The sequence below is a fragment of the Saccoglossus kowalevskii genome, chromosome 15 (assembly GCF_978046115.1).
Source record: "Saccoglossus kowalevskii chromosome 15, keSacKowa6.1, whole genome shotgun sequence".
NCBI lineage: Eukaryota > Metazoa > Hemichordata > Enteropneusta > Harrimaniidae > Saccoglossus > Saccoglossus kowalevskii.
The window spans coordinates 19,192,313-19,216,703 of NC_140655.1; the positions used below are offsets into that span (position 1 = coordinate 19,192,313).

The following is a 24,391-nucleotide window of genomic DNA, read 5'->3' on the forward strand; positions in this document are numbered from 1 at the left end:
ACTAAGCAATGTTATTGGGTACATACGAAGACTTTAGATATGCAAATTAGTATGTACAATTTCCCCACAATCCACTGCACTCGACTAAAGTCACCGAGCTTGCGCAGAAAGGTAATTAAAAAAAACAACGTGGTGTATCATTTACAACACGTTTTCTTCATTTTACGTCTGACATTTACATTACGCCGGAATAATTATTCACAATGAGGCCACTAACAGATGAAGAAACTAAAGCTTTGTTTGAAAAATTGTCTAAATAGTAAGTATAATTCGTATAGATCCCAAGTTCTCAACCGTATTTGTGTTTCTGTGGTAGTTCAGGGATATTGACTTATCATACACACATGGTACCTCCTCGATTATAGCACGGTTACTAGAATCCTCCAGTAACCGTGATTATAGCAAAGACTATAGAGAAGATCTCTATAGTCTTTCATTGTAATAGTGCAGGTTTTGTATTTTATGGAATATTTCAAATAACGTGTAGTATATTTACACTTACTTTCTGTCTTGCCTATATCAAATCTATGGCGAACAAGCATTATTATTATTATTACATGTACCTACGGGAAATTCGGCGCCGAGCACCTTTTCTATTTTCTCTTAGAATATCAATTTAGATATTAATTTTCTTATGAATGGTAATTATATGTAGAATTGGGAGAAAAGTTACCCAGATGATTCCACAGAGCAAATTCGCGAAGGCACTACTGATCAAGTTTGTGAGGACACAGAGCAAGTTGGTGAAGTTGCATGGTGATGTCACTGAGCTTAAGTTTATTTATTAACATATAACATCCCCCGGAGTGAATGAAAAGGGTTACAAATCAGATACAAAAAACAAATGTATTAGTAAAAGAAAAATAACTACATGAAAAGTAAAGAGCAAGTTGTTGAGGTCACTGAGCAAGTTGTTGAGGTCACTGAGCGAGTTGGTGAGGTCACTGAGCGAGTTTGTGAGGTCACTGAGCAAGTTGTTGAGGTCACTGAGCAAGTTGTTGAGGTCACTGAGCGAGTTGGTAAGGTCACTGAGGGAGTTGGTGAGGTCACTGAGCAAGTTGGTGAGGTCACTGAGCAAGTTGTTGAGGTCACTGAGCGAGTTGGTGAGGTCACTGAGCGAGTTGGTGAGGTCACTGAGCAAGTTGGTGAGGTCACTGAGCAAGTTGTTGAGGTCACTGAGCAAGTTGTTGAGGTCACTGAGCGAGTTGGTGAGGTCACTGAGCAAGTTGGCGAGGTCACTGAGCAAGTTGGCGAGGTCACTGAGCAAGTTGGCGAGGTCACTGAGCAAGTTGGCGAGGTCACTGAGCAAGTTGGCGAGGTCACTGAGCAAGTTGGCGAGGTTGGTGAGGTCGCTGAGCAATGTTCTGAAATGTGACGCGTAAATTAGAATATTTACGGTACTTCTCCAGTCAAAAGCCCAGTAGCCTCTACATGTAAAATTTGAAAAAATAAGAGGGGTGGGTGTTTACCACCTAAGAATAGATGTTTTTGTTTTTTTTTGACAATTTTCGTTCTCCATATTAGGGGGAATATTGTGTCTTTTTGGGGAAAATAAATTGTGAAATGGGTTTGCGTCATTGATTTCCCCAAACACATTCACAATGAAGCAAAATGATAAAAAAAAATTTGCACAATTTATTACAATATTATTTATGTACTGTTGTATATTGAGGCTATTCATAGCCTCAGGGTGGTGCAGGTTATGAGCACTCAAATGTTGGACATGTATTTTGATGTACTGTTACATGTAGGCAGATAATAAATCTATATAATTCAAACTAGAAAATGAGACTGAACCCAAATTTGGGGCCAATGTAAGGTAAAATGTGCATACAGTTTGGTGCATATAGCAGTGGCAATATCAGTCTATGATTAATCATTTTAATATTAGTCAATAAGTGGACGTTTTTAAATCACTGACAATCTGTTTGAGAAAAACTGTCAAATAATATGCATTAAAATGGCAATAGCAACAGTTTCCATGGAGACCAGAATAAGAACACATTTTATCATTATAAACACACTATAAATAATGTCATTCTTTTTTTGTAGTTTATTGTAAGACACTCATAATTGTTTCACCATATGTCACCCTCTATCTCTGGGGGATTTTCTACCTTAAGCCTTGTAATTATTATGTTTTTGTGAAAATTTTCTGGAAAGGAAGCCGATTCAAGATTCTCATTTATCAGCAAAAAGACTTTGTTTTAGGGGTTGTCCATTAGCAACTTTGGGAGGGGGGGGGACGGGTAAAAAAAATCTGAACTGAAAACTGTACAGGGAAAATTACCAAAAAAAACGGCTTATCATGTATTCTCGTATTCTTTTTTTTCAGTATTGGTGAAAATATAAAATTATTAATAGACAGACCTGATGGGCAATATTGTTTTAGATTTCATAGAGACAGAGTCTACTATGTCAGGTAAGACAGGTTGGAACATATAAAGTAATATTTATGTGTGATGGCTGTTTATACTTTTAACTTTTCCTCCACCAGATTTTATTGCTCAGATTTTTCTGCACTTTCTTCTTATATTCTTTTGTGGAAATGAACCCTAATTTTGAAGCCAACAGACAAAATTTGAGTAAATTTTCACTTTTTACTGGTACTAAAAAAATTTTGTCTTAATTTCTGAAGGAAAATGAAGACGAGAGTATTTTGTGCTGCTGGTTATTCTTGTCATGAAACTACAGTATCTTGATTATCCCTTGAAACTGAATAGACAAATTGAGAAACGTGTTTTTTGGATTCCTACAAATCAGGAAAAAAATACTGAGCTATCACAAACAAATGACTTGTTTGGGCAAAAATATTTCTAAATCGTTGCTTTTGTGTAAAAAAATCTCTTGCATACGAACACCTAATTACACACAGAACACTTTTCCGGGTTTTTTGAAACCAAAATCAACATCCAACTCAGAAACAATTCAACGATGGTCTTGCAGTTTCTCAACTTGTCTCTTTAAAGCGCTGCATGACTGCAGTGGCTATTTAGGATAGTACAGAGAATTAGAGCATACCTCATTTTTGCATCACAAATTGATAATTTCTTGTTATCGCAGGGTAAACCTGAGGTGATCTAACTGCGGTGAATTGTTCATAGGTACACTATTTTCACAGAAATTGTTCTAAGTTCTGGAGTTGAAACTATTTATAGTGACTTATTATTTTTTTTTTCCAGGGAAGCTTTGATGAAGAGAGCTGCAAATGTGACCAGAAAACATCTTGTTAGCTTTGGCACTTGTTTTGGTAAATTCACAAAATCGTACAAGTTTCGTCTGCACATAACAGCTTTAGACTTTTTGTCTCCATATGCCAAAGTAAGTAGAACAGGAGCGCAGTGCCCTCATACCCGGGTGCAGTGCCCTCTTACCGTAATGCTCAACAGTTCATAATGTCTTAATTTCTCAGGTTTCTGGACCTATAATTACTTTCTTCAGAGGTGTGCTCCCTCTTCATATTTTTTTCTAAAAAAACCCTGGTAGAATATGAAGCAATACTGCTATGTATGAAGTTTACACAACATTATGGCGATTGAATCGGCCAATGCTCAGCAGATGTTGTGATCATGCATTTTTCTATTCTAGTACAAAGTGTGGGTGAAACCTGGTTCAGAACAGTCTTTTCTCTATGGCAACCATGTTGCGAAATCTGGCTTAGGAAGAATTACAGAGAATACTGCACAATATCAAGGGGTTGTTGTATATTCCATGAGTGATGTACCACTGGTGAGTAGATAAAGAATACAGCACAAAACACAAAAACTATTACTTTTCCAAATAATTACAGTGTTTATTATCATAAATGTGGTGTGAACGAGTAAACTGTGCTTCAGTGTGACCTTGTTGACAACCGCGAAATGTGTTGAAAATTATGAATCGTCAATTTTTTTTTTAATTTTGCTGTTTTTTTGTTGAAATCAATGCTAGCAGATCGTATTTTAACATCACGGTAATTCACTTTTGCATTATGTTAAAAAAAATTACGTCATCAATATTCAGAAATTTTCTGGAGAATTGTCAGTATTAAACAGATTCTAATTGGTTAATAACAGACTTAACCTGTTAGGGTAGGAAATGTTGGGAAACTATCATGCAAAAAAACATGGCGGAAATTAATTTGCATCAAGAGTTTGGGTACGATCGAAAACATTCCACAATGATAATAATGATGAAAATCTTGTGTTGAGCTGTTTTCCCCTACCCTAATATTTTTACACCATAAATTCAGATGGTGTGTAAATAATATTGTAATAAAATGTGCATATTTTTGTTTCTTCATTGTGAAAATATTCAATCAATGGCATCAATGATGCAACTCATTTTGCAATTTTTTCCCCCCTAATCTGGTAAATGAAAATTGTCATTCAGATAATATATATATATATATATATATAAAGCCTTCTTCTTACTTTCCCTGATTTTTTATATACATAATCAGGCCCCTAGATTTATGACCGGGGAAGTACGGTAAAACCTTGTAGGTAGTGTAAATATATTTCTGAAAAAAACATGAAATGTGGATTCAAATTTAGTAATGTTTACAGAATTTGAATGTCAATGTTAAAGAGCATATAAACAATTCCTTACAATCTTAAATTCTATATGGGGATATAATTTATTCTGAAATTTGTTATTTTTCTATATAGGGTTTTGGGGTGGCTGCCAAATCTACACAAGACTGTAGGCGTACAGATCCAATGAGTATAGTATTATTTCACCAAGCTGATATAGGAGAATACATCAGACATGAAGAGACTCTAACATAATATTTATTTTATTACAAAACAGGTAAGACCACACACATGGTATGAAACAAACGAGTTGTGATTTGTTAAATGCGATGCAACATATTTTTGCCCTTCCAATTCTCTATTATGTTTCATAGCTATGTAGATAAGTGGATGATAACGCAACACTATTTGAAGGAGGGTGGAAACAAGTCATGTGGTCCTCTTTCTGTCAATGAGTTCTCATCTCGTTGACCATTTGCACCTAAGGTCTAAGGAATTGTTTAAAGAGAAATATTTAGTGGGTTTAATTTTAGCTGGTTAGATGTAGGTTTTAAATTGACTAGTTTGTGAAGAAACAACTTTAATATTTAATCCTGGTACATTCTTTACTTAACATATTTATTTATAACATATTTAGGTATCAGTGAAGTAGGCCAAAATTAAACCCAGCATAGATCCAGAAATATCTGAAATATTTGTTCAACAGTGGGTGAGCAGGAAATGTGAAAATCATTAAAAAAAAAAAACTAACTATCCAGGAGCGTAAATTTCTGCCATCTGTGCTGACCTTTTTCATTGAGAGAAAGTAAAAATGGTCTTCACCACTAGAGGGCGCCATTGTACGATTTCAAACTACTGGTACTAGGAATGCCTGCTAATATTTCAAATCAGTTATTTACTTAACCAGGAGTAATTTGAAGGTAATTTGAAGAGTTTACAAAATTAGAGTAATCTTTTGAGAACCAAGGTCAACTTTTGTCACAATTCACAAAATTCCACCAAAATGTTTTGTCTACTTGGTTCAAAAAAAAAAAAAAAATTATAGAAAACTACATTTAAATTTGTAAATGTTACACCAGATTTGTGGCAAACAAAAATTCAATGGGTTAATAGTTAAGCTGCAGTGTGAAATGCTTATTTTCAACTTAAATTCTTTGAGATATTTTTTTTTAATTTAGTCATAACCATTATGACACTGCATTGAATGCAAATAAAAAATTCATGACTGACAACAAATGGGTAATAAAAGTCAAACTTCTAACATTAATTAATACAACTGTTACATTTTAATGATGATGCCTATCATTATACATCTCCATTCCCAATATATTTTTTGCATCGTTTACCTCGGCGTGCATTCTCGTATACTTGCTGTTAGTTATTTATCATCACCAATAAATAACCTTCTAATTAGTTGTCATAAATATTAATAACCATTTTATTTTGTCTTTAACTGATACAAGCTGGTAACAGCCGTTGTTAATATATACCATTGTGTATGTACTTAATATGCTTAAAGATTATCCAGCATATTGAATTTGTGACGTTGATATATTCTGCTACTGACCATACTGTTACTCTTCAGTCCTTGCCTCATTTTGTGTTCATTAAAATTATTCAGCAATTTTTTAACATATAGAAATAAAGATTGGATACACTGACTTTGAAATTTCAAAATTGGCAACTCAACTTGATTACTGGTTACACTACAACACCCTTGTAACTTTGGAAATACATTCTATTCTAATTTATGTAAGATTGATGTATTTTTGGGGAATTACTAAAAAAAGAAAATATATCATTATATGTTATATATCATTAAAATGTTATATATCATTCCTAAAAAGACTGCTTCTTCGGAGAGGAAAATTTACCAGCAATGGGACGTTTTCAATGTTTTTTACGTCAAACATGACAAGTAATGTAGTGTTGTACCCTCAGAAAGTACCAGGATGTGTGACCTTTAGGGTTCATACAATAGTACCCTCCGAATGTACCAGGATGTGTGACCTTTAGGGTTCATACAACAATACCCTCAGAATGTACAGGATGTGTGACCTTTAGGGTTCATATAACAATACCCTCAGAATGTACCAGGATGTGTGACCTTTAGGGTTTATACAATAGTACCCTCAGAATGTACCAGGATGTGTGACCTTTTGGGTTCATACAACAATACCCTCAGTGTACCTGGATGTGTGACCTTTAGGGTTCATACAACAATACCCTCAGAATGTACCAGGATGTGTGACCTTTAGGGTTCATACAATAGTACCCTCCGAATGTACCAGGATGTGTGACCTTTAGGGTTCATACAACAATACCCTCAGAATGTACAGGATGTGTGACCTTTAGGGTTCATACAACAATACCCTCAGAATGTACCAGGATGTGTGACCTTTAGGGTTCATACAACAATACCCTCAGAATGTACCAGGATGTGTAATCTTTCGGGTTCATACAACAGTACCCTCAGAATGTACCAGGATGTGTGACCTTTAAGGTTTATACAACAGTACCCTCAGAATGTACCAGGATGTGTGACCTTTAGGGTTCATACAACAATACCCTCAGAATGTACAGGATGTGTGACCTTTAGGGTTCATACAACAATACCCTCAGAATGTACCAGGATGTGTGACCTTTAGGGTTCATACAACAATACCCTCAGAATGTACCAGGATGTGTGACCTTTAGGGTTCATACAACAATACCCTCGGAATGTACAGGATGTGTGACCTTTAAGGTTTATACAACAGTACCCTCAGAATGTACCAGGATGTGTGACCTTTAGGGTTCATACAACAATACCCTCGGAATGTACAGGATGTGTGACCTTTAGGGTTCATACAACAATACCCTCAGAATGTACCAGGATGTGTGACCTTTAAGGTTTATACAACAGTACCCTCAGAATGTACCAGGATGTGTGACCTTTAGGGTTCATACAACAATACCCTCAGAATGTACAGGATGTGTGACCTTTAGGGTTCATACAACAATACCCTCAGAATGTACCAGGATGTGTGACCTTTAGGGTTCATACAACAATACCCTCAGAATGTACCAGGATGTGTGACCTTTAGGGTTCATACAACAATACCCTCAGAATGTACCAGGATGTGTGACCTTTAGGGTTCATACAACAATACCCTCAGAATGTACCAGGATGTGTGACCTTTAGGGTTCATACAACAATACCCTCAGAATGTACCAGGATGTGTGACCTTTAGGGTTCATACAACAGTACCCTCAGAATGTACCAGGATGTGTGACCTTTAGGGTTCATACAACAGTACCCTCAGAATGTACCAGGATGTGTGACCTTTGGGGTTCATACAACAATACCCTCAGAATGTACCAGGATGTGTAATCTTTCGGGTTCATACAACAGTACCCTCAGAATGTACCAGGATGTGTGACCTTTAGGGTTTATACAACAGTACCATCAGAATGTACCAGGATGTGTGACCTTTAGGGTTCATACAACAATACCCTCAGTATGTACAGGATGTGTAATCTTTCGGGTTCATACAACAGTACCCTCAGAATGTACCAGGATGTGTGACCTTTAGGGTTCATACAACAATACCCTCAGAATGTACCAGGATGTGTGACCTTTAGGGTTCATACAACAATACCCTCATAATGTACCAGGATGTGTGACCTTTAGGGTTCATACAATAATACCCTCAGAATGTACCAAGATGTGTGACCTTTAGGGTTCATACAACAATACCCTCAGAATGTACCAGGATGTGTAATCTTTCGGGTTCATACAACAGTACCCTCAGAATGTACCAGGATGTGTGACCTTTAAGGTTTATACAACAGTACCCTCAGAATGTACCAGGATGTGTGACCTTTAGGGTTCATACAACAATACCCTCAGAATGTACCAGGATGTGTGACCTTTAGGGTTCATACAACAATACCCTCGGAATGTACAGGATGTGTGACCTTTAGGGTTCATACAACAATACCCTCAGAATGTACCAGGATGTGTGACCTTTAGGGTTCATACAACAATACCCTCAGAATGTACCAGGATGTGTGACCTTTAGGGTTCATACAACAATACCCTCAGAATGTACCAGGATGTGTGACCTTTAGGGTTCATACAACAATACCCTCAGAATGTACCAGGATGTGTGACCTTTAGGGTTCATATAACAATACCCTCAGAATGTACCAGGATGTGTGACCTTTAGGGTTCATACAACAGTACCCTCAGAATGTACCAGGATGTGTGACCTTTAGGGTTCATACAACAGTACCCTCAGAATGTACCAGGATGTGTGACCTTTGGGGTTCATACAACAATACCCTCAGAATGTACCAGGATGTGTAATCTTTCGGGTTCATACAACAGTACCCTCAGAATGTACCAGGATGTGTGACCTTTAGGGTTCATACAACAATACCCTCAGTATGTACAGGATGTGTAATCTTTCGGGTTCATACAACAGTACCCTCAGAATGTACCAGGATGTGTGACCTTTAGGGTTCATACAACAATACCCTCAGAATGTACCAGGATGTGTGACCTTTAGGGTCCATACAACAATACCCTCAGAATGTACCAGGATGTGTGACCTTTAGGGTTCATACAATAATACCCTCAGAATGTACCAAGATGTGTGACCTTTAGGGTTCATACAACAATACCCTCAGAATGTACCAGGATGTGTGACCTTTAGGGTTCATACAATACCCTCAGAATGTACCAGGATATGTGACCTTTAGGGTTCATACAACAATACCCTCAGAATGTACCAGGATGTGTGACCTTTAGGGTTCATACAACAATACCCTCAGTATGTACCAGGATGTGTGACCTTTAGGGTTCATACAATAGTACCCTCCGAATGTACCAGGATGTGTGACCTTTAGGGTTCATACAACAATACCCTCAGAATGTACAGGATGTGTGACCTTTAGGGTTCATACAACAATACCCTCAGAATGTACCAGGATGTGTGACCTTTAGGGTTCATACAACAATACCCTCAGAATGTACCAGGATGTGTAATCTTTCGGGTTCATACAACAGTACCCTCAGAATGTACCAGGATGTGTGACCTTTAAGGTTTATACAACAGTACCCTCAGAATGTACCAGGATGTGTGACCTTTAGGGTTCATACAACAATACCCTCAGAATGTACAGGATGTGTGACCTTTAGGGTTCATACAACAATACCCTCAGAATGTACCAGGATGTGTGACCTTTAGGGTTCATACAACAATACCCTCAGAATGTACCAGGATGTGTGACCTTTAGGGTTCATACAACAATACCCTCGGAATGTACAGGATGTGTGACCTTTAAGGTTTATACAACAGTACCCTCAGAATGTACCAGGATGTGTGACCTTTAGGGTTCATACAACAATACCCTCGGAATGTACAGGATGTGTGACCTTTAGGGTTCATACAACAATACCCTCAGAATGTACCAGGATGTGTGACCTTTAAGGTTTATACAACAGTACCCTCAGAATGTACCAGGATGTGTGACCTTTAGGGTTCATACAACAATACCCTCGGAATGTACAGGATGTGTGACCTTTAGGGTTCATACAACAATACCCTCAGAATGTACCAGGATGTGTGACCTTTAGGGTTCATACAACAATACCCTCAGAATGTACCAGGATGTGTGACCTTTAGGGTTCATACAACAATACCCTCAGAATGTACCAGGATGTGTGACCTTTAGGGTTCATACAACAATACCCTCAGAATGTACCAGGATGTGTGACCTTTAGGGTTCATACAACAATACCCTCAGAATGTACCAGGATGTGTGACCTTTAGGGTTCATACAACAGTACCCTCAGAATGTACCAGGATGTGTGACCTTTAGGGTTCATACAACAGTACCCTCAGAATGTACCAGGATGTGTGACCTTTGGGGTTCATACAACAATACCCTCAGAATGTACCAGGATGTGTAATCTTTCGGGTTCATACAACAGTACCCTCAGAATGTACCAGGATGTGTGACCTTTAGGGTTTATACAACAGTACCCTCAGAATGTACCAGGATGTGTGACCTTTAGGGTTCATACAACAATACCCTCAGAATGTACCAGGATGTGTGACCTTTAGGGTTCATACAACAATACCCTCATAATGTACCAGGATGTGTGACCTTTAGGGTTCATACAATAATACCCTCAGAATGTACCAAGATGTGTGACCTTTAGGGTTCATACAACAACACCCTCAGAATGTACCAGGATGTGTAATCTTTCGGGTTCATACAACAGTACCCTCAGAATGTACCAGGATGTGTGACCTTTAAGGTTTATACAACAGTACCCTCAGAATGTACCAGGATGTGTGACCTTTAGGGTTCATACAACAATACCCTCAGAATGTACCAGGATGTGTGACCTTTAGGGTTCATACAACAATACCCTCGGAATGTACAGGATGTGTGACCTTTAGGGTTCATACAACAATACCCTCAGAATGTACCAGGATGTGTGACCTTTAGGGTTCATACAACAATACCCTCAGAATGTACCAGGATGTGTGACCTTTAGGGTTCATACAACAATACCCTCAGAATGTACCAGGATGTGTGACCTTTAGGGTTCATACAACAATACCCTCAGAATGTACCAGGATGTGTGACCTTTAGAGTTCATATAACAATACCCTCAGAATGTACCAGGATGTGTGACCTTTAGGGTTCATACAACAGTACCCTCAGAATGTACCAGGATGTGTGACCTTTAGGGTTCATACAACAGTACCCTCAGAATGTTCCAGGATGTGTGACCTTTGGGGTTCATACAACAATACCCTCAGAATGTACCAGGATGTGTAATCTTTCGGGTTCATACAACAGTACCCTCAGAATGTACCAGGATGTGTGACCTTTAGGGTTCATACAACAATACCCTCAGTATGTACAGGATGTGTAATCTTTCGGGTTCATACAACAGTACCCTCAGAATGTACCAGGATGTGTGACCTTTAGGGTTCATACAACAATACCCTCAGAATGTACCATGATGTGTGACCTTTAGGGTCCATACAACAATACCCTCAGAATGTACCAGGATGTGTGACCTTTAGGGTTCATACAATAATACCCTCAGAATGTACCAAGATGTGTGACCTTTAGGGTTCATACAACAATACCCTCAGAATGTACCAGGATGTGTGACCTTTAGGGTTCATACAATACCCTCAGAATGTACCAGGATATGTGACCTTTAGGGTTCATACAACAATACCCTCAGAATGTACCAGGATGTGTGACCTTTAGGGTTCATACAACAATACCCTCAGAATGTACCAGGATGTGTGACCTTTAGGGTTCATACAACAGTACCCTCAGAATGTACCAGGATGTGTGACCTTTAGGGTTCATACAACAATACCCTCAGAATGTACCAGGATGTGTGACCTTTAGGGTTCATATAACAATACCCTCAGAATGTACCAGGATGTGTGACCTTTAGGGTTCATACAACAGTACCCTCAGAATGTACCAGGATGTGTGACCTTTAGGGTTCATACAACAGTACCCTCAGAATGTACCAGGATGTGTGACCTTTAGGGTTCATACAACAATACCCTCAGAATGTACCAGGATGTGTGACCTTTAGGGTTCATATAACAATACCCTCAGAATGTACCAGGATGTGTGACCTTTAGGGTTCATACAACAGTACCCTCAGAATGTACCAGGATGTGTGACCTTTAGGGTTCATACAACAGTACCCTCAGAATGTACCAGGATGTGTGACCTTTGGGGTTCATACAACAATACCCTCAGAATGTACCAGGATGTGTAATCTTTCGGGTTCATACAACAGTACCCTCAGAATGTACCAGGATGTGTGACCTTTAGGGTTTATACAACAGTACCATCAGAATGTACCAGGATGTGTGACCTTTAGGGTTCATACAACAATACCCTCAGTATGTACAGGATGTGTAATCTTTCGGGTTCATACAACAGTACCCTCAGAATGTACCAGGATGTGTGACCTTTAGGGTTCATACAACAATACCCTCAGAATGTACCAGGATGTGTGACCTTTAGGGTTCATACAACAATACCCTCAGAATGTACCAGGATATGTGACCTTTAGGGTTCATACAACAATACCCTCAGAATGTACCAGGATGTGTGACCTTTAGGGTTCATACAACAATACCCTCAGAATGTACCAGGATGTGTGACCTTTAGGGTTCATACAACAATACCCTCAGAATGTACCAGGATGTGTGACCTTTAGGGTTCATACAACAGTACCTTTAGAGTGTACCAGGATCCTGCACACGACGTACTGTGATATACTTTTCACTTCAAATTAATTTTCACTATTTTCGCTGAAGGACTGATTCTGTGAAAATAAAATCAAGCGAATATATTTTACATATCCATACAAAACATACAAAACACAAAAAAAGTTTATTCAGCGAAAATTAATTCGAGCTAAAATAAAGTATTTTACAGTATTATCCTACAGTGATCTTACGATGTTGGTAATTTATTTTTTTTGCTTGCAAACTTTTTAATATATTTTTGTTAACTGAACTTTACTGCAAGTACGGTAATGTCTCTATCATGGTTCAATGGGAATTATTTCATTCTGAATGTTCAGTTACAAATGTAGTCAAAGTAAATGCCTTTAAAAACTCCTTTTTCCCTCAAAAATTTCCCTCGTGTTAAATAAATCTTGGCCAGTAGATTTGACCTCAAGTGTTGGAGGCACACTTACTATTCTTTGTTAAACCTGTGTAGCTGCTATATCGGCATAATAATTTTCCTAAATCTTGTTTATCTTCGTAGGTTCTGCAGAAATGACATGTTGACGCTACCATCGTTATCAACTGCAAAGGGTTCCGGCTCCCACCGAATTAAGGATTGAAACCCTCGTCATCCAAACTGCTACTGTTCAGGCATGCGTAATATTCTCATTGATGACATCACCAATATGCTGGATTGTTTGAATCCTTGGTTTATCAAATATACCGTGTTTGATTTAACGCTTGATCTCCTGTCGGATTTTCAAAGATTGTCAGTATTATAGAATACATGATAAATATGCGTTTTTGCGTGGGGAGGATAATAATCGTTCATAATACAACTGCCTATATTATTGGTTATGTCTGCTATTCTTTGAATTGTATTTTAAATTTTAAAAATTTATTCTGTTTTGGATTTGAAGCAAATTCTCTTGAAGCCTTTATCCGAGTGCAGTGCATGAAACAAAACATTGCAAAGTTGCACGGTTTTATCATCAATATACTGAGAATTTGATTCTTACGTATCATGTTTGCACTCTCTAATTTGCATAAAATAATTTTCCTCGATTTTATTTGTATTTTGAATCAATTATTCATGCATTATGGATCAAATGTACATTTTAAATTGGCTACAGGTCTTAATAAATGATGAAACAATTTGAAAACAAATACCGTAAAATACTTTATTTTCGTTTGGAATTAATTTTCGCTATTTTCGTGGAAAGAATGATTCAGTGAAAATAAAATCCAGCGAATATTACTTTTTTTCTATACTATATATTCAACTCGCCAAAAATCAGTGAAAATAAATTCCATTCAAAATGCCAAAAAAGTCTTTACAGCAAAAATTAATTCCAGCTAAAATAAAGTATTTCACAGTATGCAGGTATATTTTGTGAAAGAAGACAGTGGTTGACTTTGGCATTCATTCAACTTTAATGTTGTCAGCTGTGACTGTGTTTGACCTTGTGACACAGCTGTTGTTATTGTTATTTATGATATTATTTTTGATTACATCATTCAAAATTATGAATTATGTGTCAATGCTGGTTTGGTATTACAACTCATAATGTAACACTTTGTGTGCCCAATTCAGCTTTTATCACAATTCACATCATAAACCTGCATCATTGTTCGTTTAAAGTTTTGATCACATCGTGTCCATTAGAAGATCCATCTGGTTATAAAAAAAATCATAAAAATGTGCAAAATTTGGATTGCAAAAAATGTGGCGTAATCTCCTACATTTATGGAGATCTTTCACCTGTAAACTTAAGATTTGACCTTGGCAAGAAAAAACTTTTTCAGAAAGGCGTAAATAACTCCAGGACTTGACTATTACATTTGACTTTTCAAATTGGGAATTGGTGGGTCAACCATATAAAATGAAGTGGGTGAGAAGATTTGTTAAAACTCTATAGATGTACATTGTCTCTCAAGTCGGGACATGTTTTGTAATAAAAGTTGGTTTTATCACATTGAACCTATTGTATCGTGCCTGCTTTATGAATTGTGTATTCAACACAGAACAAGAACATCATTGCTGAATTCCTTTGTGTCTTAACTTGTTAAACTTCCATATGTTGGTGGTTTCCCGGCGACTGGATTCATAGTTGTATTACAATACATCATCTACTCCTACGTAAATCATCTGGTCAGATAAAATGACTAGTTATTGTGCATTTCATATGACTGCATTCTCAAAATGCACTTTGTTTTTGATGTACAAAATGTTACCCAATAGTGAAATAAAAGTGTATATCTGAGCCATTCGTCACAATATCATCTTCAAACTTCAAAGATAGTTGTTTATTTAAAACGCTACAGTCACTGCTTTGCTTAGTGTTCGGGACCTATATCAATGTCTACAAATTACATTGGTTTACACGACATTCGTGCTGCTTGATGATTGGTGCATTAATTCAGTGATATAGTACAAAGTGTTTTGTATTTTGTAAAATATTGATTCTGCGGCCATTAAAATGTAGTGTGATTCTATTGTTAAGACAAACTTCTCCTTCACTTCTTTTCTCAACTCGATCGCTAGAGGGCTTTTAGGATGTACATACCGGTATGGGCTATTAAGAGGATACCTCAAAGTATGCACGAAGACAGTACAGGTGGAGTATCGACCGACGCGCACTAGAGGTCAATGCGATTCTTATTATTATACATCTTTTCCTTCCAAGGATACATCATGGGAATGCTGAAATCTAAAAAGTTTAGAACAAAATCAGCGCACTTCCTTGTCCGGTCAAACCCTGTAAAATACCAATGTATAATGATATTGCATATTGCATACCATGAGCGGCAGTCGTTATGTTACATATATCTCGTTTGCTATGAGTTCACTAAGTGCACTTACAAATTAACCTTTTAGCCAATTCTTTACTATTTATCTGGCCACTACCTGTTGCCTTACTATTGCTTGTGTTTAAGTGCTGCTATGAGGATGGGTATTTGGTATGGACAACTTGTCTCCTTGTGCCAAGCTTTCTGAACATTTTGTGTCTGAATTAAAACTTTCTGAATATTTTGGGTGTGGATTCAACTGTTCTGAACATTTTGAGTCTGGATTCAAACTTTTTGAACATTTTGAATCTGGATTCAAACTTTCTGAACATTTTGGTTTAGAATTCAAACTTTCTGAACATTTTGGGTCTGTATTTAAATTTTCTGAACATTTCGGATCTGGATTCAAACTTTCTGAGCATTTTGGGTCTGGGTTCAAACTTTCTGAACATTTTCTGTCTGGATTCAAACTTTCTGAACATTTTCTGTCTGGGTTCAAACTTTCTGAACATTTTCTGTCTGGGTTCAAACTTTCTGAACATTTTCTGTCTGGGTTCAAACTTTCTGAACATTTTCTGTCTGGGTTCAAACTTTCTGAACATTTTCTGTCTGGGTTCAAACTTTCTGAACATTTTTGATAACTGTCATCCACTGATGGAAAATTCAAATTAGTAAAATGTTATATTTATCAACCCACCCAACTTCACTGCCACCAACTGATTGTACAAGTGAAATGTAGTCAACAAGTCCAGACCATTATGGAAAAGGAAGAAGGGCCCTCGGGAAAATTAACCAGGTTACCCTGGTGAAATATTCACTACCATTATGAATTAGAGGTGTTTTTATGGTTAAAATAAGTAATATTTGAAGGATTCATGAAAGAACAATTTTAAGTTTTTATGAGCTTATTTTCGAGATGCGCTTGTAATAGAGCAAATACAATACTACAAACTTTGATATCTTTTCTGTAATGAAAATCTCTCTCCTAAATGAGGGTTCCAGTATTTGCACAGTGTTAATTAAAATGACATTAGGGTAAATTTAATTATGAGTTATGGCCATTATAAAATGAGTCACTGTATTAAAGTGATAAAAACAAGTTTATCAGACATCTGGCGTGTTATAGGTAAGGCCAGACTTTTATTATCCCTTGTTTCGCGAACCCGCCGAATGAACAGGAGCCGAAAATGAAAAAAAAAAATTTATTTCAGCGTAATTTCTCGCACCCGCCGAAGTGAAAAAAATTGCTAAAATAAACTTATTTTTATCTTCATTTTTTTCCGCCCGCCGCATAACAAACCCAAGTTGCATTTTCGTAGGAATATCATGATCAAAGTACCAAAGTCTCACGCGGATGAGAAACAAGGTTATACATGGAATAAAATTTGATTTCATTTCTTCTCTCCAACCAATGATCTCACTTACAATTCTTTGAGGATCACACAAATCCTAGCCTAGGTTAGATGCTTTAAACAGAGCCCTCTATACTATTAAGATTTTCAATGCCAAATTCATCTTTTGACACCTTTTATGCCCAATAAATCTGCATAATTGTTAATATGTATTTTGTAAAATGTTGATTAGTAGCTAATTTAGATGATGTACATTTAGTCCAAAACAATAGTTTATCAGTTTATGATGAGAAAAAACGTAATAATTTGATTTTCATCCATTCCAGTTCATAATTGTCATATGTACATTGAAAATAATTCTGTTTGTGGTGTTTTTTTTTTTGGAGTTCAGAAATGATCTCTAACATTATCTTGTTTCACGTGAGCGTAAACAATTGACAAACCATTAACTTTAAAAAAAAAAATTAATTAATTAATTAATCTAAAATTATTATCAGCCATTTTAGGTATATGTCGACCCTAGTAAATATAATATCCACGTAATTGTTACTTCATTCGAATATAAATATTGTAATAGTGACCCTGCGGGAATATGGTGTTATGCAAAATGGGATCACCACAACAAGCAACGTCGCCCATCCCACAGGTTGGTTGTTTCGACCACACACCTAGGTGGTCTTATTAGAAAGTGGTTACACAATTTGTAATATTTGATGGAAACGCTATTATAGTCAGGTAAATAGATTCAATTTACATTATATATTATGTTTTATTGTGGAAAATGTCGGCATGGTGTAATAATATTATAATTTCTAACAGAGACACAGGCGTCTTGTATATTTTCATTAAGTTAAGGCGCCTAAATAGCAGAATCATTTGGGACGTGGTTTATGCAGCAGGACGGCGGTCAATAATAACAACGATCCATGAAAGTGCAACATTCGACAAGAAATACCGCCCCAAATATGATTCAGTTATAGCTTGAAGTACGCTGGAGTTAGGAGCACTGTCGAAAGTTTTCGTGTCAGTCTAAAAGTCTGGTTAAGCTTCTGTTTACAAGTACTGGTATCGGGGAAAGTACAAGTGTGCGAATTGTACAAGTGTGGATACAAGCGTTTCGTCTGTCAAATGAACCATGTCAAACTCCTAAAAACTGCAGTACCGCCGGTGTATGGTAATTTTCCAGACATTCCCCCTCTCGTTTAACCGAGTCTGTGGTTGTGGACTGTAATCTTTAATGATCTGTCTAGTTGCGTGAATACGAAAAAAAAATGTCGCGAAATGAAACTAATGGCATCACCGTTCCAATGGACACGTATGGTTCCACTGACGATACGGCTTCATTTATAAACAAGGACCAACTGATGATGGTACGTACAGTTGTTCAATTTATTCTATACACTCATGTAAAAAAAAAACGTAGCTGACAATCTAAAATATACATTTAATTGAGGATTTATTAATAATAAGGGCATGTTCTGGCTGTGGAAGTGTCGTTTCATACTTTCGTAACATAAATGCATATTCAATGATGTGGATCCACCTGTACTCGTACATCGGAATTCCAATATGCCTTATTCAGCGCTACATTTCCGTAGACTAAACGATTCTATTACTCTTCGTCAAACCAAACACGATCGTTCATTGAAAATCGTGTAAATAAAAAAGGTTTCAAAATCCGGGTTTGAAAGTGAGGCATTGTATTTTTTGATGTACTGTATCCGATCCACTGTGCAGACCTATTTATTAACCAAATTTGCTAGCACACATTGCGTTTAAATACAATTTCCATGCATTTAAATAAAACAACCGTGACATTCAAGGTAGCTAAACAGTGCAGATCCGTAAAATCATCATTTTATCATGTTCTGCTTTTAGTCAGTTTAATGCCCTGTACACTACCTGTCGGTTAATAATTAATAACCGATGTTAATTTCTTTAATGGTGGGGCTCTTAAAAGGGAATTTGTTCAGCGAGGGTTAATGTTTTCCTAATGACTGCTATTTTTATAATTTGTCATTTTAAAGATATACTCACTCTAGAATAAAAAAAAAATATTTAACTTTGCTGTTGAGTTAATTCTGATTAAATGACCAGTGAATGTTGGGTTGTATCCTCTATATCAAAACAGAGTTCAAGTTTGTTCTTTATGATGGCACTAAATTATTCACTCAAATCAAGAAATTGTGTAGCAGTGAAAAATTACCTTTGGGAGGGAGGGGGGCATTCACATATAACTGTTTGAATGCCCAAGTCAAATTGCGTCTCCTTTCGCAAAATAAACCTGCATATAATTTTTTCCACCTTAAAAAAATATGATGACAATGAGAAATTATGTTCATATGGTTCACAAAATTATAGTTATACAAAATGTAGTAAAACATGTAAAAGTGTGCTGAATCTTTAGAAAAAATGTTAGCGGAAAAAATTACAACATTTGAAGGTCTTTTGAGTGCCAAAATCAACTTTCACAGATTAATTTCCTCATGATTGTTAGAAAAAATGCATAAAAATCAGCACAATGTGGCTCCAACATTTTGGCAAAAAAAATTGTAGCATTCAAGAGTCATAGTTCTTGTGAACATGCACTTGAAATTATTAAATCATGATTATTTCTGATGGTGTCCTAATGCTGTGAGATCCAAAGTCAACATTTGTCAATATTCACAAATCTAAACAAACATATTGAAAAAAAAAAAAAAATTAATTAATACCTGTAGACAGCATAAAAGTATTAAGTCCAAAATTAACAAGAATTCCAGAAAAATAGGTACAAATTTGAAAAATATAGTACCAAAATTATGGCGGGAATAATTATAGTACTCAAAGGTTAAGGCATCACAGTATGCAGCACTGTTCAGATGTTAGATAAATATACTTTCACAAAAAAAACATGTTTCTGTTCAATTTGGGGGGTTGCATTCCTGTTTATGTGTGTAACAGTGGGTGTGTGTAAAAAAAACATCAAAACAAAACTCCACATGATGGTAATTGGATTTATAGGTATTTATATTATTTAAGGGTATGTGCAATTTACATTAAGAACTTTGTGTATGTGATGGTACCATGCTGTTAAGACTAGATGCATGGAGGTGTGAAAAATTGCCTAGAACATAGGTATGCTCATTATGTATCCCTGGTAATTAGTTGTCTTAATTTTGCTATTTTTGCATTCCATTTATATTAATAGATATTTACAAATATCACAATTCAAACTGAAACAAGAGGTTTCTATTGGCAGATGGAATAAAAAAAACATTTTCAATTAATTATTGCACACTGCACTCTGATTGTCTGGTTGGATTCATCTGCCATTTCTTAATAGATATGAAGGGGAATGGGTTTGTTGTGTTGATAAAATAATTGTAATTTAAAAAATGTGAATTTTCTCTAAATATGAAAATAGTAAAATTAAAATCACAGGAAAACCTAATGCTTTTACAGTAGTGGATTAGTGTGCCTGTGTTCATTGTACGGCTGACAGAAGAGTACGTGCCCAACTAGGTCACTCAAGTCATTAATTAATAATTTTATACATAATGTAAATATCAAGTAAATTTAATCTCATCAGAAATCATATACTGTTAGGAGTGAGTGGTCACATTTTACTGACATTTATTTTACGCAGCAAATGGTGATGCACTGGCCACTTTATTGTATAAACTGAATTTAATCTTGTTAAGAACGTACACCGTACATTCATTTATTTTACATACATTTATTTATTGGATATGCACTACACTTGCCTCTATTTGGCGTCAATTAACTTTGACAGCAAGGATCCATGTCCCAAATACTACTCAAATAAAAGTCAAGTTTGAATAGAAAACAAGCTCAAAATTATGCAAAATTACAGAGTAAAAATGCTGATCTGATTATGTTATATTTTAGAAAAACAAAAAACAAGATCGAGTTTCGTATCCGGCTCACATTCATCAATGCAACCTAGGCACTTATAATCCTCAATATGGATAACATTATTAATATTGTATGTTCTAAATAGTTGGACTATCAGGTTAAAAAATTATGAAAAAAAAGAGTAAACTAAATAAAATAAAAAAGTGAAAAGCTCACATACTTAATTTACTAGTAAAATTTTTAAATACATTTTAATTACTGTATGCAAATGGAGTTGTCAACCTATTAATAAGAGCACACTAAATATTATTTCGCAATATGCCTCTACCTCTGTTTTTTTCTCTATTGTTTGCCAACATTTTAATAGTTTAACCTACCCTCTTCTTTCTAAACCAGTTTTTAATAGCATTACTGTTACCATAGTAACGATATTGATCTGTCAATATTCTTCTGTTTTCGCTTCTACTTGTGAGTTGAGTGAACCACTTCAAAATATTTGGGGGTGTATCAAGTTAATTATTATTACAAATTGGACTATAGTTTAACATTTTTCAAATTGTTGATTTTTTTGGAGTCTGTAATCATTGTAATCCTGTTAAAGCGTAATAATCGTCGCTCCATGTTGTGTTTTTGATATGGGACTCATAGCAACATAAACAACCATGTGAAATGCATTGTTTTATAATACATGAAGTGCGGTGCGGTGCATGGGGACTGTAGAGCTTGAAAAATGGAATCAGCTACATGTAATGCACTCTTGACACTGGAACTTCAAAAAATTAGTTTTTAAATGTATGTATTTTGCCCATTTCCCTATCGCAAATGGGATTTAATGTTAACAAGAAATAACAAAGTCTTTGTTTTCTTGGAAATAAGTTTAAGTGTACCCTTTTTTTTGTTTGCTCTTTGATTGGTGGAACCCAAACGCTAAAGATCTACTATTGAAAGGATCATATGTTTACTGTCATAATGGGCCACTATTACAAACAATCAGTTTGAAGGTATTTAATAATAATTATATACATTTTTTTTTATTTTGATCTTTTTGTTTCTGCATAAAGTTTATAAAAACTCTTTAAATGTCTCTAATTTATAAAATTTGGAATCAAGCAGAATGTAAGACGGAGACTAATTTAAACAAAAAAAATTTGTTATCGCTGGATAAATTTGTATCAAATCTCTTGTGTATATTAAAGCAGTACTGACAAACATAGTTCTTTGAATATCTATTGATTTCCCATGAGGCCTAGCTGCTGATTCCTGCTTTGTCATTCGTCACTAATACATGTATAAAAAGTCGCCATGGCAAGAATTAAAATAAAGAATGAATTAATGGTCTACAGAAGTTTATTTTGTAACTATATTATTTTGATCCGTGATTGCTACTTTCTTACCAACTCAAACTGAATTATTGTTTGTTGAAAGCGTTCCTTGCGATATCCTATATACCGGTAGTGTAAAATGGTTTATTATTCACAGGGTTTTAATTTTGCTTATTTCGCTGACCAGTAAATGCGCTAAATTGAATTCCAGGAAATATGTAAAATTGAGCATAGAACACATTATCTGAATGATAAAACCGTGAATTTAAAACCCACTGAATATGCCTGAAATGCTTAATCAGTGAAATTTAAACCCAGTGAAAATTAGTCATATTTCAGTAACTTTATTAATATTGGTATAAATTTTTTTTCCTAACTTACCAAATGAACCCAGATGATAGTCTTGCATAATTGAACCAATAATTCATAATTTAAAATACTGTAGAATACTTTATTTTAGCTAGAATTCGCTAGAAAGACTTTTTGGGTGTTTTGTATGGAATTTATTTTCCTTGATTTTTGAAAAGTTGAATGTAAAATATAGGAAAAAAGGTATATTCACTGGATTTTATTTTCACTGAATCACTGAAAATTAATTCCAAGTGATTTTCATTTGAACGTCTCACTAACACCCCAAATTTGCCATTGGTTTATCCCTCATAATTACATATTTTCACTTTGCATAAATTTATTGTTTTTCATACAAAATCTTACAATTTATCATTGACACCCCAAATTTTCTATTGGTTTATCCCTCACAATGGCTTATTTTCACTTGTCATAAATTTATTGATATTCATACAAGTCTTTGAGTTCCTCACTAACAAATTCAATTCCCAGTATACAAAGTACATCAGGTGGTATTCCTCTGTAGATTTACAGGAATTAAAATATCAGAATTCAAATAATGAATAGTTAAAACCGTTCCTGTCTCGAGTTCTCTCAATGACCTTTGTTTTAAGTTTAAATCTTTTTTTATTATTTATATATAAGGCGTAGATTATTCATGGCTCATCTGATTTATTTGCTTCCAGTATTCTTTCTAATTGTTCTGGGCACGAATAATAGAATAATTTGACCTTTTTGGTTGTATACTCGTGTAGTCTGCGACTTTTGACGACTGTTCGCTAGAAATTGGAGCAAACGTCCTAGCAACAAAATCATTTTGACAGCAATCAAACTAACATTTTAGTACATTATGTTACATTTTGTCAAAATGTTGCAACGATGGCCTACTTGCTGCCAGTAGTGTCAGTTGAATCAAGCATGGTCAGTGTCAGTTTTTTTTAAATTGGAGCACAATATGGTAGAATGTGAATGTGCTCTGAATAACAATATACATGTACATGGTTGATCCCTGGATAAGGGTGTTCTCAAATTATTACATTATGTTTAGTGCTATTATTCTTTATGTATTCAAAGTTATCAGTTTGACAATTACATTTTCAAAACTCAGTGTAAGTATTTATTATAATCGATTAAATCTTTGAGCGCCAGTCAACTTTTGTCGCGTTTTTTCAAAAACATATTGTTCATGTTTTTTACGCTATTAATTTGCTAACCTGTTAATTTCTGGTAAAAATTAATCTTCCAATTCCTGAAAAAAAAACATGTACTCATCTTTGTTGTCATCATATGTGCACAGCTTTTTGTAAAGGTTTCCTGTTCAGCAAGACCAGATTTCACCTGAAACTTTTTTCTGCTTTTTATAGGTAACTAACTTTTTCTGATCATTATATTCTCCAAAATTGATGCATAAGCTTTTTTAAAAGTGTTGATTTTTTTTAATTATGACAGGATTAAAAATATGTTTCAGACTTTTTTCAGAACAGTCAAGCCAAAATAAAAACATCCATGAAATTGCTTTAAAAGAAAGTCATTTTGGAATGGATTCCTTGAATGTATAATATAATTAATGCACCTTTTTACTATTTTTACTGAATTTTTTGGATAGTAGCGACACCCCTCAATATTCTGTTTATGATCGATATACAAATGCTTCACATAATACAATACAAGGTAATCGTATTACAGCTGACAAAACTTCGACCTCTGACCTCACTGTGTTTTTGACAATATATTAAAATTAAAATACAAGTTCTGCCATATGATACAGAATGTTTTAACATGGTATTTATCATAAATTGATAATGATAAATATAGTGACAGGGTGTGTATAATGTACATTTTGTACGTGTTGTTCTATTTCCCAAAATTGAATTACTGTTCAAACTTGTGTCTTGTCCAAGGGTTTTTGTTATAGAGAAATTACTGAC

The 24,391-nt window shown here is 35.4% G+C and overlaps 2 protein-coding genes across 2 annotated transcripts in view; both read left to right on the forward strand.

Annotated features, from left to right (window-relative positions):
* Positions 1–113: 113 nt before the first annotated feature.
* On the forward strand, positions 114–13,577 carry LOC100368820 (60S ribosome subunit biogenesis protein NIP7 homolog). The gene is made up of 6 exons (XM_002731097.4): positions 114–259; positions 2,336–2,422; positions 3,183–3,321; positions 3,589–3,729; positions 4,650–4,791; positions 13,335–13,577. The coding sequence occupies exons 1-5, from the start codon at positions 204–206 to the stop codon at positions 4,767–4,769; spliced, it is 543 nt and encodes a 180-aa protein (XP_002731143.1). The 5' UTR covers positions 114–203; the 3' UTR covers positions 4,770–4,791; positions 13,335–13,577.
* Positions 13,578–17,775: 4,198 nt separating this feature from the next.
* LOC102802078 (anoctamin-7-like) overlaps positions 17,776–24,391 on the forward strand; it is a 54,927-nt gene continuing 48,311 nt past the window's right edge. Inside the window, exon 1 of the mRNA XM_085508332.1 lies at positions 17,776–18,305. Within this exon, the coding sequence (XP_085364458.1) occupies positions 18,207–18,305 (99 nt within the window). The 5' untranslated portion in view covers positions 17,776–18,206. The remainder of the gene's footprint in view (positions 18,306–24,391) is intronic.